The 18,481-nt window shown below is 39.6% G+C and overlaps 1 protein-coding gene across 7 annotated transcripts in view; it reads left to right on the forward strand.

Annotated features, from left to right (window-relative positions):
- LOC107226446 (sialin) overlaps nt 1-11,720 on the forward strand; it is a 135,473-nt gene extending 123,753 nt beyond the window's left edge. For 6 of the 7 annotated variants that reach the window (XM_046738333.1, XM_046738368.1, XM_046738350.1 and 3 more), the window contains exons 6-9: nt 7,695-7,800; nt 8,096-8,360; nt 9,101-9,475; nt 10,545-11,720. In XM_046738333.1, coding sequence (XP_046594289.1) covers nt 7,695-7,800; nt 8,096-8,360; nt 9,101-9,475; nt 10,545-10,790 — 992 coding nt within the window. In that variant the 3' untranslated portion in view covers nt 10,791-11,720. The remainder of the gene's footprint in view (nt 1-7,694; nt 7,801-8,095; nt 8,361-9,100; nt 9,476-10,544) is intronic. The other variant, XM_046738379.1, reaches the window with a different exon arrangement.
- Nucleotides 11,721-18,481: the final 6,761 nt, after the last annotated feature.

The raw sequence follows: 18,481 nt of genomic DNA on the forward strand, positions 1-18,481 counted from the left end.
CGCCATGATCGTCGTATCTGAGACTGTCTCTCCTACGTCTATCAGCTGAGCCGCCATGTTATTCACTTTGGCGACGTGCTGAGTGATCGAGTTGTTTGCTTCCATTCTATACTCATACAGTCTCGTTGAGAGCATTAATTTGTTCGACGCCGATCGTTGTTCGTGAATCGACGCCAATTTCTTCCACATTTCACATGCGGTTTCATAAATTAATAATGGTCGCTTTTTTTCTGACTCGAGCGTTGGCGACAGAAGGAACATGGCACGCGCATTCTCGACGTCCCATGCCTTAGCCTCTAGTGTCGCTCCGGCCGGCCTCATTTTTGCACCGTTCACAATTCCCCAGATACGATGCGCCATAAATAACGCCCGCATCTGAAATTTCCAGCCTTGATAATCACGTCGAATTTTGAGACATTCTTTGTTGTGATTGCCTCAGACATCGTAGGTTCGTTTTGCTCTCTTCCTGCGCACGAACTCTCACACGAGGTACAATATCCAAGATGGCCGTCCGCCGGTTACACCACGTGACTTTTAAACCGTGATTGCTTACCGGTACGCTTCCCGCGTTTTCACACCGCGTTTTACGGAGCACGTTTCACACGTTAATTACACCGCGTTTTACGCTTCTCGTGTAGAGAAACCGCACTTTTCGCGACACTCCCGAGAACCGCTTTTCTACCAATCTAGATCCCTTCTCGCAGTCAGCGTGACTGGGCCCATAACCTATTGAATTTTTTTGGATAGAAAAGAAAAACTCAATAAGTTCTAAGAGAAGGGATAATTGGATAACTGGTAGAAGGGGTTGCAATAAAATTGTTACACTCGAGAATTACAATAATAATTACGATAATAAACTTTATTAGAATGATAGCGAAAATTAGTTAACAGGTTGAGCTCGGAATGACTTTGTCTGTAACTGCTCCTTTACAGAGCTGGAGACGAACTGAAAGAAAATACGAATGCCTTCTCTCTCTGTACTTTGGTACGACGCCTCTTGCGTCGTTTACCGGTAGCTCGAGAGTCAAGGTACCGGTATAGTCGGACTCTGCTCGAACCAAGTCAACATAATAAAATTTTCTATGCTTGTTTTAAGGCATCGACTACTTTGGCCTATATAACATCTTCTTCAATCACTACAAGGTATTTTATAGACTAAGTTGGAACAATTTTTCTTGGGCAATTGGTCCTTTGGTAAGACAAACAGACATGACCTTATTATAATTGAAATTGTGATGACAATCCAACCTGTGTCTCGTCAAGGCTGTTTGCGGACGCTTGTGTCTGAAATTTCTAAGAGATGAGCTGTATAAACATGAGACGTAATTTAATAACGTCAGTCCAACACTTGCAGTCATGGATGATTTGTTTACGTTAACGATATCGAGAACGTCTTCGATTCTCGAAGTACAATATTTTCCTCCGATCGGACTTACTTTAAACAAAAATTATGTCCTCGGCCTCATTGGACTGTTAACCTTCAATTACATTCCCAACGTTGACGTTGGTCACAATAAAATATACACGGCTGATAAAGTAGTGACTATATTTACTGGCAGCTACAAAATTGAGGATATTGAAAAGTACGTTCAAAACGCGTTGAAAAATCCCGCAATTGAAATCAGCATAAAGCCCAGCAATGATACCTTGTGCAGCGAAATCAAATGTAACCACATTATAAGTTTTGAACCAGCCGATTCTATTGATCAGCTTCTAGGATTTACACCGCGCGTACTGGCAGCTAACCAAACTTACTAATCGGATATGCCTGTAGCTATTCTCAAGGTCAATGAATTGCGAGTCACATGCAGCATTACAACGGGTGCCTATGTCAACGAACGCAAAGTCCGTACTATTCACCAATTTTGCCCTATCGTTTCGCCGGGATATACAATCGTGGAAGTACCGTCGCATGTCATTTACCTTCCGATCACCATCAAGACCATAAATCACATACACCGTCGGTTAGTCGATCAAGACGGAGACCTGGTTAATTTTCGTGGAGAAGTTATAACTGTGAGACTGTACGTCAAATCGCAATAAAAGATGGGTATTGTACACCTATAACAGATTACCCAGGAATTACCCGTATTAGTAAGTCAGCATGTCCCGATCAAGTCAGTCATCGATCGATTCCTGAACCGCTAACACGTCGAAACGTGGAGTTCCTGGTAGCTCTGGGGCTCAGGCTGACACCTTTTGGAAAAGGAATTTCCCACAAATAAAACTGCGATTCTGCTGTTTCGTTGCCTGCTACGTACCATAGACGAGGAAATCTTACGCATTCAAACGCTTGTCGTCTTCGACGAATCAATCGCACACCAAAAAATACACGCACACAAACCGTACGCATCGTCAACTTTCAACAACAGCGATGAGATTTGAATCACCGTTCAGCATCAGGATTTATGCGTATTACCGAGCAAGAGTTCGCTGCATATCTCTGGAAAATTGCTCAAATCGGACGGCACTGCAGCAGCGATCACAACTTTAGTCAATAACGCCATCTGCCATTTGTTCGAAGATGTACGGTCCAAACTAAACGCTGTAGAGATTGATAAATGTAAAAACTTAGGTCTGACCAGCCTGCTGAAAGGTTTCGCTTCGGTTAACCCTGAACAAAGTTGGCTTATGGAAAATGCTGGATGGCTTGATGTTCAGGAAACGAAAAACTAACTGATGCCGATGGCAACTTCGATGTAGTTATTCCCTTGAGCATGATATTGGGCGTTGCTGAAGACTATCGTGAGATCATCGCTAACGCGAAACACGAGCTGATTCTTACAAGATCAAAAAGTGATCCAAATGCCATCGTTCAAAATCAAGACGAAGACTTTAGAATCGTGATCGATCAGGTGGAATGGTTAGTACCCTATGTAAAGCTCTCGGATCAACGAAGAATCGCACTATTGAATTTCATTGAGAAAGATACACTTGTCTCCATGAGCTTCCGCAGTAGGGAGTTGTACGAATATCCTTTGCTACCGGCAACCACGAAACACGTTTTGACTATGAAAACGTTCACCCACTTGGAGAAACCACGATTTGGACTCTCGGTTTTCGAACGAATCGATAAAACAAAGCCGGTAAAAATGCTAGTCATCTTGATCACTGTAACATTACTGACGTCAAGCTCTTCTTGAATTCCGAGTATTATCCGTACGGTAACCTGAACTTGGACATGAGTCACAATCGCTTTGCATTACTGTACGAGATGTACGCAAACTTTCAAGCCACCTGTTACGGCAAAGAACCCGAGCCTTTGTTTACGAAGAGCGAATTTCGAGATTACGAACCTTTGATTTTCATCGACTGTTCGAAACAAAATTTGGCTTTGAAATCCGGATCAGTAGATATCCGTATCGAATTTGAGGCTAAAAATAACTTTCCTACTGGTACATCTGCTTACTACTTGATTTTACATGATCGTATAATTAAATATAATCAGCTGATTGGTGGCGCGAAGAAACTGGTATAAAAGCCATATATATCAACATTGCGAATTCTATGTGAAACTGTAATTTTCAGCTTTTTCCAATAAAATATTTTTTATCGTGAATATCAATCGTTAATTCAGAATCTCTGCTAATTTCAGAAACTTCCAGAATTCAACCTCACACCGAAATATTTTGACCGCAGGCCGCTGAACGTCAGGTTGAAACTCGTCGGACTATTCCGAATATTATTTCCGTCGGACGATTCGGAGAATTGTTTGTCAACCTAAAATTCGTTCACGGTCGTTGCATGAGCCGTCCAACGTCGTTCCTTTCCCTCGAAACCTCTCGATCGTTGGAGAATCTTTTCGAACCTTTTGGAAGCTTTCAAAACCTGATACGTGCGAGGATTCTCGGTCGTATGTCCGAGGATTCACGGGGTGCGCTCGAAGGCTTGAGGATTCACGGTTGATGAGCATGGTAACCGAGAGCGCTGTTTTTCTGGTAAGGGTAAGACCTACGGTGACTGATAGTTAATTTCAAGCGGTTTTTACTGACGAAGAATGCACGAGGGTTAAACGATGGCAGTTCCGAGGAGTTTTTACCAAGGATCATGGTCATTTGGGGGATTTTTTACAGACCATCGTGGTCACTGAGGAGGTTTCTTTACTGACGATCGATTGGCAAAGCACATTTTATCTTACGAGGGGTGGGGGGTAACCTTTAAGGGTTTGCGTCAGGGGAGCTTGCCGGTAAGGTAGGTGTTCCTACGCAGAACTCGCCTTGCTATACTACTTTCCACGAATTTCGATGCGTTATTTCGGGTGAGAGACCCGAACTCTTCGTCCATAGCATTCTTCCACAGCGTCGCTTCTTTGCTCTCGGTAGATTCCCGGTACGAGAGAGGTTCCTGGTTTTTAGTTAGAAATAGTTTGACAGCGAGGCCGCTATATCGCTCGGGGACTCTCAACGTTTTTCCGTTTCGAAGTCTGTGGGCCTCGTTCTAATTATTAGCTCTTTCTTGGTCGAGCATTATTTTTTCCGCAGCACCTTCAGGTTCGACATGAGGCTCGTCCTGTTCAATCTCAGGTGCGTTCTGCTCTATCTCGTTCCCGAAAACGTCGGAGTCATCCTCGGATTCTTCTCGTTCGTGCTCCCTGTTCAACCACGCCTCGTCATCTTCCCGTTTTCCTTTCACCACTACTTGGTCGAGTTTTCCGGAGAAGACGACATCTCTCACGGTTGCGATTTTGTGTCGTAAGTATCGCATACTTGATGTCTCTTGGCTTCTTTACCGTAGCCGATGAAATATCCCTTTTTTGCTTTTGCGTCGAACTTTCGGCGCTTTTCTTTCGGCACGTGCGTGAACACCTCTTCGCCGAAGATGTGGAGTTTTTGAATGTCTGCTCCTCTTCCGAACTACAGTTCCGACGGTGTTACGCCTTTTATGCTGCTTGTTCCAGTTAGATTCCACGTGGTCACCGCCGTGTTAATGACTTCTGCCCAAAACTCCGCGCCGAAAACTCCCGCGAGTATTAGCTTCCTTCCAGCTTCCTTTAGTGTGCGATTGTCTCTTTCCGCACAACCATTTTTCTCCGGGGTGTACGCAACTGTACGTTGATGCCGGATTCCGAGTTCATCTGTCAGCGTTTTCATCTCGTTGTTGACAAATTCGAGTCCGTTGTCTGTGCGGAATACTCGAATGCCTCCCAGAAACTGTTTCTCTGCTTTCTTGAAGAATTCTTTTACACAGATTGCAGTTTCCGCTTTGCTCTCAAGGAAGTTCACTTCACGGTAGTGCGAGTAGTTATCCTTCAGAAGGAGAAAATATCTTGATCCTCCGAGAGATTTCGTGGGCATTGGCCCGCAGAGATCTGCATGTATAATTTTGCCAATGTTCTTGGATTTCGACGTAGTTTCCGGAAAGGGAAGCCGGAGTATTGTTCCAATGGTACATGCCTCGCAGAATGGGTCTTTCGCTTCCTTCACAGGTATATCGAGCCTCTTGAGAATTTGTCTCACATGACGGAAATTTTGGTGGGCCGGTTTGTCGTACCGGATTTGGAGCGTGTCTGTCGAGCTCACATACGCTTGTAGTGCATCTTTCTTTCGTCTCGACTACATCGTAGAATAGTTTTCCTCGATGTATCCCCGTCGCGATGGTGTGACCTTTTCTCGTCAATGCGCAGGTTGAGTTCGTCGATCTCATCTTGAATCCTTTGTCCAGCGCTGCACCGGCCGAGAACAGGTTGTATTTCAATCTGGGAACGTAAAGTACATCAACAAGGTGATTCTTATTCCAGGTTTTTCCGTTGAACATATCAACGTTGATGCAGCCTTTCCCCAAAGCCTCGATGCTGACGCCACACAAATTTGGTCGAGGTTACAGTAAAAAAAAATTAGTATGTGTGGCTTCATTTTTTTTACCCTCGAACTTCGACCCGTGCCACTCTGGCAATTTTGTGGCGATATTGCCACACATATTGAAAGACTCTGTAATTTTTTCTGCAAAAAAAAAGGGTCTATCTTGAATAAAAAAAAATTATTTTTTCCTTTTTTGGTAAAAAATCAGCGTTACCGGAACGTAAAAATTTTTTCAAAAATTCCTCTCGAAAGCTAACAAAAAACTACAACTTTTATGTAGAGTCATTTTACTTCAATTACTTCAAGTCTCCGAGATATATTCATTTGAAAAAAAAACGGCAACTTGTCAAATAATGAATTAAGAAATCTGAAAAAATTCACATAGAGTAGCTTTTAGTAGTACTTTGATATAACCAATTATGGGGCAGATCTGAGATGGTCGAAAAAAAAGCGGCCGAGTTGATGGAGAAACCCTCATTTATGACACATTATCCCTGGGCCCATAACCTGTTAGGGATCGTTGTTTAATCAATATTCCACTTGGGATGTGCAATATAATAACGTGTTTATTGGTGGAATATCTTAAGTAATACGTGACTTGTGATGACGGAACAAAACAGAACTGAGAGTAGGGGCATGGAATATGTGGGTCGGGAGGTTGACTACATGCCTTCTAAAAAGAGGATTGGTAAAGACAATTTCTACAACACTAACTTCATTATGAAAAACCTAGTCAAAGGTGTAAACATTTTCAAGAATCTAATAGAAACTTATTCAGTAACTCAAACACAATTTGGAAACGAGACGCGCTGTTTGACGAATATTTTCTTTCAATCCATGAAAAATGGTATTGGAAATGAAGGCTTTTGGCTTGATTTTTCACCATCTACTCCATAACTGTTTTGTGTTGCTTGTAAGCTTCTTAATTCTAATTGAACTATATAGCTTATGACTTCTAGATTCGATGACTGGAAAAACATTCATGCAAAAGTGCAGAGCCTGTTCCCTTGAGGAATGAGCTGTTATTGGTAAATTTGGAACTATAAAAAAAAAAAGAGGAAATGTAATTAATGTTCCATTTATACATCTGAAGCTACTTGACTCCTCTTTCTAAGATACTGCATCAATTTGCAACAAGCACCGTACCTTATCTTATCTTATCCATCTGATTTTTTATTGCATACCTTTTCCACCCTTCTTTTCTGGCATTTCAAATAAGATAAGATTACATGATATGAGCGTGGCTTGCATATTTTTCATATTTTGATTTATGATCTGCTACGTTAATTTTTTTTCTGTAATGTGCGTGATGGGTAGCTTAGATTTTTGTGGATCCTCTGATTTTTATATACATCACCTTATAGACTTAAGTAAGCCTATTATTGAGTTTAGTCAGTACACTCACGGTTGGGCTCGATTAAATGTACAAATGAAGAAATGAATATGAATCAACTTCCTTGGGTAATCCGTATTTCTACTCAGTTTTGCTCTATCTTGCAGATTTCACAGCGCCAAGATTTGAAGCTCGCATGGCGTGAATTTTCAATTTTTATTCGCAATGGCTTTCTTCAGAAATTCTCTCTTGTTATATCTGCGATAGATGATTTTATTACTGGGTTCTTTTACTGTTCAGCGTAACCACCGTGGTCGACGCTGTGGTTCCAACATTTATTAAAGTCATGAGTGAACATATTTTGTTAGTTAATCAATATTAGTGATTTTGTTTTGATGAAATAAAATTTGCATTTCTTCTATCCTACTCATAAAATGACTTTATAAATTTCGTTACTTTATAAGTTTCGTTAGTCGTCTAATGAGAATCTACTATGAGTAGATCTAACAAACACGAATTCTTTTTTTCAACTATTAATTTTGATTATATTTTGTCCATGGTAGGGAGTTCTGTCGGGGCAGCGATTACCTATCCAATCAGTGCAATGCTTATCAGCTGGCTTCGATGGGAATCAGTTTTCTACGTGACATCTGTACTCGGCGTTGTATGGTGTGCATATATTTTATTACCTCACTTAAAAGCACATGATAAAATGTGATCTTAATCAATTTACTAAAGAAAGTCATTCTCGGGCTATAAATAACTTACCCGAATTATACGATAAAAAAGCTATACACTCTTGATATTTGGGCTGATTCTGTTCATCAGTTTATGAATAAACGAAAAGTAAGGGTGCGATTACTCCATCGGTACAGGTAGGACTACTACATGAATGTAAGAGAGCAATTGAATTCTGTTCAATAGCCATTTTATTTTTGCAGAGTAGTGTTCAATTTTTTTTTAGGTACGTTGTCTGGTACTATCTTGCCTATGACAGGCCACAAGAGCATCCCCGAATATCAGAAGCCGAAAAAGCTTACATCTTGGAGAGCTTAGGAGAGTCTGTGAGTCACGACGATTCTCAAACAGTACCGTGGAGGGCCATTCTGACTTCATGGCCTCTCTGGCTAATAGCCATAGCCGAATGCGGTAATGCTTGGGGTGTTTTCACTCTCAATTCAGAAGCGCCATCTTACTTGAACTATATCCATGGATGGAATATTAACGCGGTGAGATGCAACAAATCTACTTTGATGTTTTGTAGTAGACATAGCACATTACGTAGATCTGTAAAAAAAGTGAATTCGTTACGTTTAACACAATACGTAAAGAACTAGGTTATGATAAATCAGTAAGCTTAAAAGCTGAGAAACTATTGACTGACATGGTTTCTGTAGTAAAATATTATTATTCCTCGTTTCAGTTTAATGTAGTTACAGTATACAAAGCCAATGAAAATCAATGTTCACACTCACTTTGTGACGGTCTTGTTCAATGTAATCGATTGTTTTCGGTCCTAGCTTCCGAATTCCTACTCCCTGAATTGGAATATTTGAAAACATTACTAACAGGGTCCTATATTGAAATTAAAAAAAAAAAAATTATCATGTATTGTCCTAGAACTATAGCCGTGATGTTTTCACATTGAATACTATTTATGAAATTGCTCAAGACAAATAATTGTAATTATAATAACGTCAGTTTAAACTGCTAAGAAAATGCTTAGTCATTGGTCATCAACATTTGCTACATCACGCGATTCCTTTGCCACCAATCTCGAAAACATAACAGGAAAATTTCCTGAGTAAATCAATGCACGTTATTCAGCGACCTGCTTCAATTTACAAATATTGCAACTCAGCTGAATTTACTTGGCTCGAAATACTTAGATGTGAAAAGAATTAACATCATGTCTCTTAACTTCCTTCCATTTAAAACTCGTTGGTTTATAATTTGGATTTTTTCGTAGGCTGGCATGCTTTCAGCTGCCCCTCACATGATGCGCATGGTATTCGCCTACATGTTTTCCAGTTTTGCGGACTGGCTGCTCCGAACGAGGAAAATGTCAATAACAAGAGTGAGGAAGTTTGCAATTCTAGTATGTAACGGCGTTCAAAGTATAATGCTCTTGGGTCTGGCCTTTAGTGGCTGTCATCCGATCTTAGCAGCAGCATTTATGATCGCTGGGATGACGGCTGCCGGTGCAAATTCCGCTGGAACGCTCGCATGCACTGTCGACTTGAGTCCAAATCACGCAAGCGTGCTTCTCGGTATTGTAAACACCGTTGCCACAAGCTCTGGATTCATCTCTCCTATGATAGTCGGGATTCTGACCAATGATAATGTAAGGTTATAGAAACGAACCGTGAAAATAATCTTTTTCTGGCACGGGCATAAAAAAGTCACTTTTTGATGCCTGTTCTTGATCCGTAAAGTGCCATCTGATACCGCTAACCTCGGAACTTCCTTGAAATAGTATATTACTTGACAAGTGCGGGAAGTAGGTGATACTTGCCCGCACGAGTTATGTATACTATTTTTTGACACAAGTTGTGGTAAGTTTATGATAAGATCTGATAAAAGTGGTATTGGTACACAAAGAAAAGCTAATATGACCTTTTGTAATCGATTCCAGTAATCTGAGCGCCGCCTTCGCTTCTTAGCGCCGCGTTTGTTTACATCGATTATAATCTGGTAATACACAGTGCGCAGAAGTATGTTATTACAATTCTAAAGATAGCTGTGAAAGTAACATTCACTTACCGCACGTTCCGCAGGCACGGTAAATCGAACTTATCGCACGCTGTGTCAAAAAGTCTTTTTACGGCAGTTCTGATTTCTGTTGCGCGGTTAAGGGTGGGGATCTCAACTGACGTCAAGGTGATATTTAAAACCGGTGCCGGAAAAAATAATGTATGCGGCGCATCCGTCAAGTGTTTTTGGCTCTGATAATGTTTCCAAGTTCAAATGAAATCATTATTAAGAGTAAGAATTTCTTCTCTGCATGCACGATGTAAGGAGACTGTAGTGCGTAGATGTTTATGTTTACCCTTTCAATCCTTTGCTTCCGATGAGAAGCCCGTAAGACGGCAATGCCGTCTAATAAATGAGATGCGGGTGTGCAAATCATTAATCTACGAGAGAATTTTGTTGAAAATATGTAAGGTTATGAGAGAAATTAATGACAACAGAGTCAGGGCGGCTAGGTGGTCTAGTGGAGTAAGTCTCCGGTAAAGCATCGCTAGATACCAGGTTCGATTCCTGGCTCCGTCGTTAATTTTTCAAATTCACCAGTTGTTCGAAATCATTATTCTTGTCCTAAAAACTTTTACTTCCCGGAAATGCCGCATAAAGTACTATTCTGAGTTACACCTCTCAGAGCTTATAACCTAATAGTTTTTAATTTATTGTAGCAAACGATCAATCAATGGCGTATGGTATTCCTCATTACGGTTGCAATAATGTTTTCGACTGGTGCGTTGTACATATTATTTGGGGTTGCTGAATTACAACCTTGGAACAACATCCCTAATGAAGAAGTGGGCGAGGAGCTGCACAGACTTCGCAGATCAAATGTGGGTAAAATCGAATATGGAGAAGCTACCAGTGTTATTTCAGAGCAGAAAAATGGTACTTTATTACCCATAAATAATGTGTGAAATTTACGTCTTGACGTGAAGACATTCAGATAACTGAGATTATCAAAATTAACAGTTGATCCTGCTTTTAAATTCGCTTTCGATGGTCCCATGTTACGTCCCAGCCGATAATTATGGTAGTATTTTCTCTATAGTGTAACTTACTGACCTGGAATTACCATAAGAGAACTTCGCATGCTCGTACCATAGCTCCAACATAAGATCCATATCGATCTATGTACATAGTTAGCATCACTCATACTCAGTGTGTAATGTTTTTGCACTGGAAATCTGCATACAGCATTCCATCCGTCATTGCGTAATGAAAGCAAGCTTACATTGTGTAATGCTCTGCAGTATATATAATTTTCATACTTAACTTTACATCTTTGATTTTAACCCACACACATACTGCATGGTCTACAGTCAAAATTTGCAAAACTCAGGTTCATAAACTTCGCAGATTAAAAGCGAGGAACGTGAGAAAAAAAAGGACGATCAGATCACAAAGTCTCATTCTTAGAACTCAAAAAATCATTCTTGCAACTGAGTATCTTGTCAGCACTGTGCCAGTGGCCTCTTCAAGACTAATTGGCTTGCACTAACACAGCCAAAGACCAATGAGGAGTCTTTCCAAAATTCCCACTATTGGAGGTATTTTTTAAATCAGACTGATTCAACGCACATAACCAATTTAGACACCAGACGAAACAGAACTTAATTAAATTTAAAACCAGTTTGGACTACACACAATTCAAAACACATGGAAATTCCGATCAGTGCAAATCACTCCAAATTATAAAACGCTGATATTCAAAAACTTCAAACTTAAGTATAAGTACCGTGATTCCATTAGTGAATCATATAAGTGTATAAAACCATTGTAAAACCGAACCTTAAGAATCGATACGAAGAACTTCTTATTGTTAATAAATACGTATTTCAATTAAAGTGTTGTGTAAAAAGGATTATTTCAATGATGCATAGTTATAGTTAGCACGACGCACAACAACATAATTCCAGATTGTTTCACCACAAGATCTGTAAATCGAGCTTAAGTTAAAAATCATTCATCGAATTAAAGATTTCGGAAGACGTTCTTCCCAGAACATAACACTTATATTAGACTACGCCGATATTTGTGTGAAGTTGTAAAATTAATTTATTACTTTATAAAGATGCAGCAGAATAGTTCTATTCATTTTCCTCTTTCATCCAATTCAGAATACGAATCTATGTGCGGGGAGTAGCATTGCTAATTATTTTTATTTAACTAGTTAAATTATAAGCAGACAATAAGGGAATAACTGAAATAAAATGGAAGTTTCTTCGGATTCTTTCTTTGAGCTTAAAAATAATAGCCTAATCTTTCTGCTAGTGTGGGTAGTACGAAGTCAACTCGTCGCAGTCTCAGTAAAAGCTGAAAAGGCCAAAAGAAAGTGATTGTTGGGTACCAGGCACCTAGTGCAACGAGATTTGCTAATATCGTAATTAGTTAGTAAAGGATAAGTCGAGGAATAAGCTGTGATAGAGCTGGAACATTTGTCATGAAATGTAACAGTTTATATCCTCTCATAGGAACATGCCGGGGATTATTTAAATGAGTGCGAAATTCATCATGCAGCATAGCCCGCACTGCGCGCTTGGCTTTCTTATCGGCAGCAGTGCTCGAATTACGCGATTATATGCACTGTCGCTGAGCCCGGCGAGAGGCCGGGTAGTCAGTCTCAATACTGCCTCCCGGCGTAACGCACGCCTAATTTTACTTATACGTAAATTTAATATAGCGTTAACGCCCGCACTCACAATTGTTGTAATCAATTATAACGCAATTCTCCGTTTAGAATAAACATATGAATATATATAATCGTTGCGTAATTTTCGCATGACAAATTTGGCAATCCTGCCAGGATCCGGTTTAAACCAACGAACGCGGCGCGCGTATCAAACGGCCGGATCAGAGTGACGAACTTTGGAAGTGAGTGCATGAGCCCAATAAGTCCACGCGCGAACCTTCGGCTACGCGTTTAGAAGTAATTATTACGGATTGCACCTAGCAAGGGATAGAGTGAAAGGCCGCCTCGCGTAGACAATCAAGGACTATGTGTAGACCGCTTGATAATCAGGGACTGAGTGTAGATCGCCTGATTCTGCACTGGACAATTTCCATAGTGAACCTGTGTATTTATTGAAAAGGAAGCAAGTACAAAATTCTGCACTCCTTAGATACAATAAACTTCGCGTTTAAACCATCTAAGTGAAATGAAGTGAGAATAAGGACACTCAGACTCGAACTGCTCTTACGAGTATATTCTTGCCCCCGGTGCCTGTCAGAGACTCCAGGACATCAAAGCCTCGTACCGACGGCTGTAACGATCTTCGAGTGTGATGCTGCACACCTCAATTTAGCTACTCCTAGCGTAAGTATAAGCATTTTGCTACTTACTCGAGTCACCCTAAAAGTATCGAAGAAAAATTGTAATTGAAACTAAGAATTTGATGGTCAAACTTTAATCATTCAAATAAATAAAGTCCAAGCTTGACTCAAGGTGAATTTTAAAAAAAAGTCACAATGGACGACAACGACCGGAGATTGGCAGTACCTCCTACTATTGCTGAGACTGCAGAAAATGGACAATCCGTCACTTCTGAATCCCGATTCGAAGAGAGATTTTGGGATTTGACAAACCAAATGACCCAGCTTGCGAATAGGCTACAAGAAGCCACCGAACGTAATGATTTAACTGCAATGGGCAGATACCGTCTTGCTCTAGAACAATTAAACGAAGAGAGATTAACTGCGCGTCAACTTGCTCGCCGTGAAGATTTCCCTATAGAAGAGGTTACCCGTTTTATTCAATTGAGAAATCAAGAACGCCGTGAACGCGACTTCATTCGTCGCAATAATGTAGAAATAAATCGAAACTCTAAGACAGTTCCGCGTCCCGAAGACAAGCTTGAAGGCGTTACCAACCAAATGTTTCAGGCAATGCAACAATCAAATAACCAATTAACCGAAGAAAATCGTCAAGAGTAAGCTCTTTCGAATATTGAGGGCGTTGCCTATGCCTCAAAGAGCGCGCGCGAACAGAGACTCACGATTTTCCTTCTCATTTTCTCATTTTTGAAGATAATTAGGTTCTTAGGGGGTCATTTTGAAGATAAAGAATAGATCTGTGTAGCGTATTTTGCCGAATTTTCGATTTCGCTTTTAGATTTGCGAAAAACGTACTTGAAAGTACGTTATCTTTGAAGTGAGACACAGCGGACACTGAATTTTTTTTCGAAATTCGGCGAAACAGGCGATACAGATCTATTCTTTATCTTCAAAATGACTCCCTAAGAACCTAATTTTCTTCAAAAATGAGGAAATGAGAAGGAAAATCACGAAGAATAAAACAGCAAATTTCTCGCGCAAAAGGCGGGCGCCTGCTAGCGCCACGACCGCGTTGGCCGGCGACCATGCGAATTACAGGCGAGGAGAGTAGACTCAAACCTCCCGCTACAATTCCCCTCGTTCGAATCCTCGTCGCTCGGCACGTGGATAGTGTTTCGCGCTTTTATTTTTGCTTGTGTTTTTCTACCGTTTTTTTTATTATTTCGAGTCAGTATTTATTCCCGCGATGGCTCAGAAGAGAAGGAACCTCTCTTTGAAGAAGAAGAAACGACCCGGCATAAAGATTTTGTCAAATTTCAGGAAAAAATTAGGTAAATCGAATTATTTATATGATTGATGTCGCATCCTCTCCGACTTCGATATTCAATCACTTGAGTACGAACAATCGCAAGGCTCTAATTTAAGAAGGTACTTTCAAGAGCCGATATTGCTGTTCATAATAGCAGTATAAATTCATTCTCAAGTTTTTTAAACATACGAAAATATAAACTAGAATGCATTGTGACGTGTGGTACTAGCCCGGTTTGCATTAGTGGCTAAAATATGTCATCAATTTGTTACGTGTTCAGGTTAAATGATCGAAATCACTATTCGGCAATTTGCATTAGTGTTTACACTTTGTCGATCATAAGGAATATTCTTATCACTTATTGTGACTACCTAAGTATCCAAGGTAAAGTTACAAGGTATCGGGCAAAATTTACCATACAAAGCAAATACGGCGCGTACGTATTAGGCCACTAAAATACGCGCGTTTTGTTTTTAGAAATAAACTTGACGTAATTCTGGGGTAATCATACATGCATACATTACCTACAAAACAGCCACCTACAAAACTGTCATCAAATCAGATACTACTGCCAAGTATAATTTATTTAGAAACTAATGATGATTTTAATATACTATGACTAATGACGACAAAAAAAAAAAATTGAAATCAAAATTGAAATTGAAAAAAAAAAACATTTTTTGTTTAAAAAAAAAAAATTAGAGTACGTAGTACTTGGCGGGCCCATGTTTATATTGCCATTACAACATTGATATAGCTCGACTTTTATTTTCTTGTGCTTGTTTTAAAACGGCCCGCCAAGTACCACTACCTCCAATTTTTTTTTTTCAATAGAAATTTTTTTTTTCAATTTCAATTTTGATTTCAATTTTTTTTTTTGTTATCGTTAGTTATAGTATATCAAAATCATCATTTGTTTCCAAATAAATTATACTTGGCAGTAGTATCTGATTTGATGACAGTTTTGTAGGTGGCTATCACATTAATATACTTAGCGAAAGGTTTTTGCACCAGAGGTGCTTTTTGGGGATATCAGTACTTTTTGCGGGATTTCGCTTGAACATATAAAAATTTTGCTCACTCGTTACGCTCGCTCGATAGATTTTTGGGATACAGAATAAATATTTGAGACGAAAATAATCGGTGGAAAAGCCAAGTTAGAGCTTTCTCATAATTACATGTATCAGGTTCAAGGTCTTCTACACATTACGAATAGGAAGTGGTGCTATTTCATAGTTTGGACGCCAAAGGGATTGATTTTTGATAAAATAAAACGTGACGATAAATTCTGGACCGAAAAAATGGAGAATAAATTAGCAGATTTCTTTTACTTTTGTTTGTTACCCGAGATCGTAGATTCTAGACGTGCCCGACAACTCTCAATCCGCGAACCCCCCCTCAAATCATCGAAGCCCAGAAGACCGCGCGTAAGAAACAGTAAATTCACGACCGACAGACGACAAAAAACTGTAATATAAATATATGTACATATGTACATAAATGCAATAGCTTTGTATATAGCTTACGTGTAAGACTTCTGTGATTTATGTTTAGTTAGTTATGTGTATTACCATGCCAAAAATTTGCTAGTCATATCGTTATAACTATATATCTGATTATTCATTCCAGGAATCCTTTCAGTCTGACCGAACTGCGTGTATAGGGTTGTTACGAACGGTCCTTTTCACTTTCGCGACACGCGCTAAGCGTCAAGCTGCTTGCTCGGCGCATTCCTCCGAGGGTCGCTGCCCCGCACACAACCAGATGAGTCAGGAAGTGCATCGACACCGAAAGATGGCGCGATGCCTACTCTGCAGAATAACGCCCCACCACCGACGAAACCGAGCTGTAATCGGTAATCCATCGACACCATCAAGTCAGTTGTAATTGAGGAGTGTGAGATCATCGAGATCTCAGCCTGGAGATAAGCGTGTGGTGCACCCCATCGATCGAACCGGCTACCGGAAAGGACCTTCCATCACCCAGAAAAGGCAACGTGGAGACTGAGGATTTCCCGACGGAACGGCTCGGCAAATCGGTGGTGTGCCCTAAGAGTCACCCTCGCGCTACCCAAGGTGGCCCACTCCTTGACTCACCTTTTCCTTAACCGTAACGTAGTACTTAGTCATACTTAATTTGCTTTGTCATATCTAATAGTTTAATTGATTACACTACTCGTTCTTAATCTCTCTTTGTCATTTGCAATAGTGTACTTAGTATAATTCAGTATACAAAACATAAACCATTGTGGACAATATGGGTTCCACCTATTCGTCCTATCCATACTACTGAGACCCTGTCACCCAGAATCTTGTACTCTTATCACAGCAGGTGTGTTTACACTTTATACAAGCGAAGCCCAAAATAACCTATTTCTAACCGCTCGGGAATAGACTATACATATATATTGTTACAAAGGGTGAAATTACCCGTTTTGCCCCCTCTTTAATGATCTAGTAGTCAGCATAGATAAAAGACGTTTATAAACCTCTTATGTCTTTAAAAAGAATAAGGTTGCTGCGCCAACCGACATTATTGTAAAAACAGTCTTGTTTCAGACTTTAAACGAGAAACACATATTACGCATTAAAAGCATTTTCACGATATTTTATTCACGCTCTTGATTTCTTTGACTTAATAAGTAAACTCGCGGATCCATATTTTATTAACGTAACGTCCAGAACGTTACAATATATATTCTTTTTAAGTCACGTTGGATGAGATCCTTCAGATCATCGTCTACACGTAACAGGGTGATTCAGAAAAAAAAATTTTTTTTTTCCTTTCCAAGCAGGTTTAGAAGTTTCATTTAGGTATACAAAGACACCAGTTGAAATTTAAGATTTTAATATTAATATTGAGGGGTGGCTCATCGCACTTTTCGATTTTCCATAAGAATAATATAGGATAAATGTTGTTTGCTTCTTCTAGTTTTTATAACTAGCTAACGAAGCGTTGTAAAAAAAATCTAAAGACATACTTTTGTAGGAAATTGAATGTTCTACAAAAACGGTCTCTTGTCCAAATTTCGTAAAACTAACCGTGTCAAAGTTACAGCCTGTCAAAAGTTGAGTTACCTATAATTTGACCTTTTTGAATATTACAGCGTAGCTACCGGTCTCATAAAAAAAGTGTGCGTGTTTTTGTGAAGCGTACATTTTACTTGGAATAGATGATAACTAATAATTAATTTTTGCAACAATGACGTATTACTCTCCATAGTTTGCGCTTTCTATAGAATTTATTTAGCCATATAATGTATACAATGCTCGATGTCTTGTTATGATATCAATTTTCTCGATCAAGGTTACTGTCATGTTTCACTCATACTGTTTTAATTTAATTTCTATGAGATCCTTTTCATACAGATTTCGTGATTATGTTTATTAAGTTTGAGCGAGTTTAATTTCACTTTTATCATTTTATATTATTTTTTATAATTTTGTATTTGTTTGGTGCAAACCCGATCATGATTGGGAGGTAGAGACGGGTTAGGTGGGTCTCTGTTTGATAGCGATCTCCACGTGGTGGGACCTAGGAGATTGATGATATTTTCGTTGTTATATCATGAATTTGCTAACAGCTATTCGTTGCAATTTTCAATTTAAAATTACCTGTGGCGACGTCTGGCCGGTATTCATATTTACGTATTATTTTCGAGACTGTATTAGGAACAGCTCTCAGCCAATCAAGCTATGCTTTGAGCTGACTCAAGACAGTCCTGCAAATCGAACCTGACTATGAATACCGGCCATTAGACTATTGCCAGTCACGTGATCGCATTGCGTAGAAATACCGACGCGCCGGCGAATATAATTTTCGTTGAAATATTAAGAATGTATATCTATATCTACATACGTATAAGAAATTCTACGTCGCGTCAATCAAAAAATGACCTCGTATTTTTTCAATCTATTCATACTCTTTTTCACATAAAATAAAGGTAAAAAGAATCGATACGCATTTTGGTGTTCGTCGGAATTATGTTTGTTTTCGAAAGTTACAAGATAATCATTCAATTTTGAT

The sequence above is a fragment of the Neodiprion lecontei genome, chromosome 1 (assembly GCF_021901455.1).
Source record: "Neodiprion lecontei isolate iyNeoLeco1 chromosome 1, iyNeoLeco1.1, whole genome shotgun sequence".
NCBI lineage: Eukaryota > Metazoa > Arthropoda > Insecta > Hymenoptera > Diprionidae > Neodiprion > Neodiprion lecontei.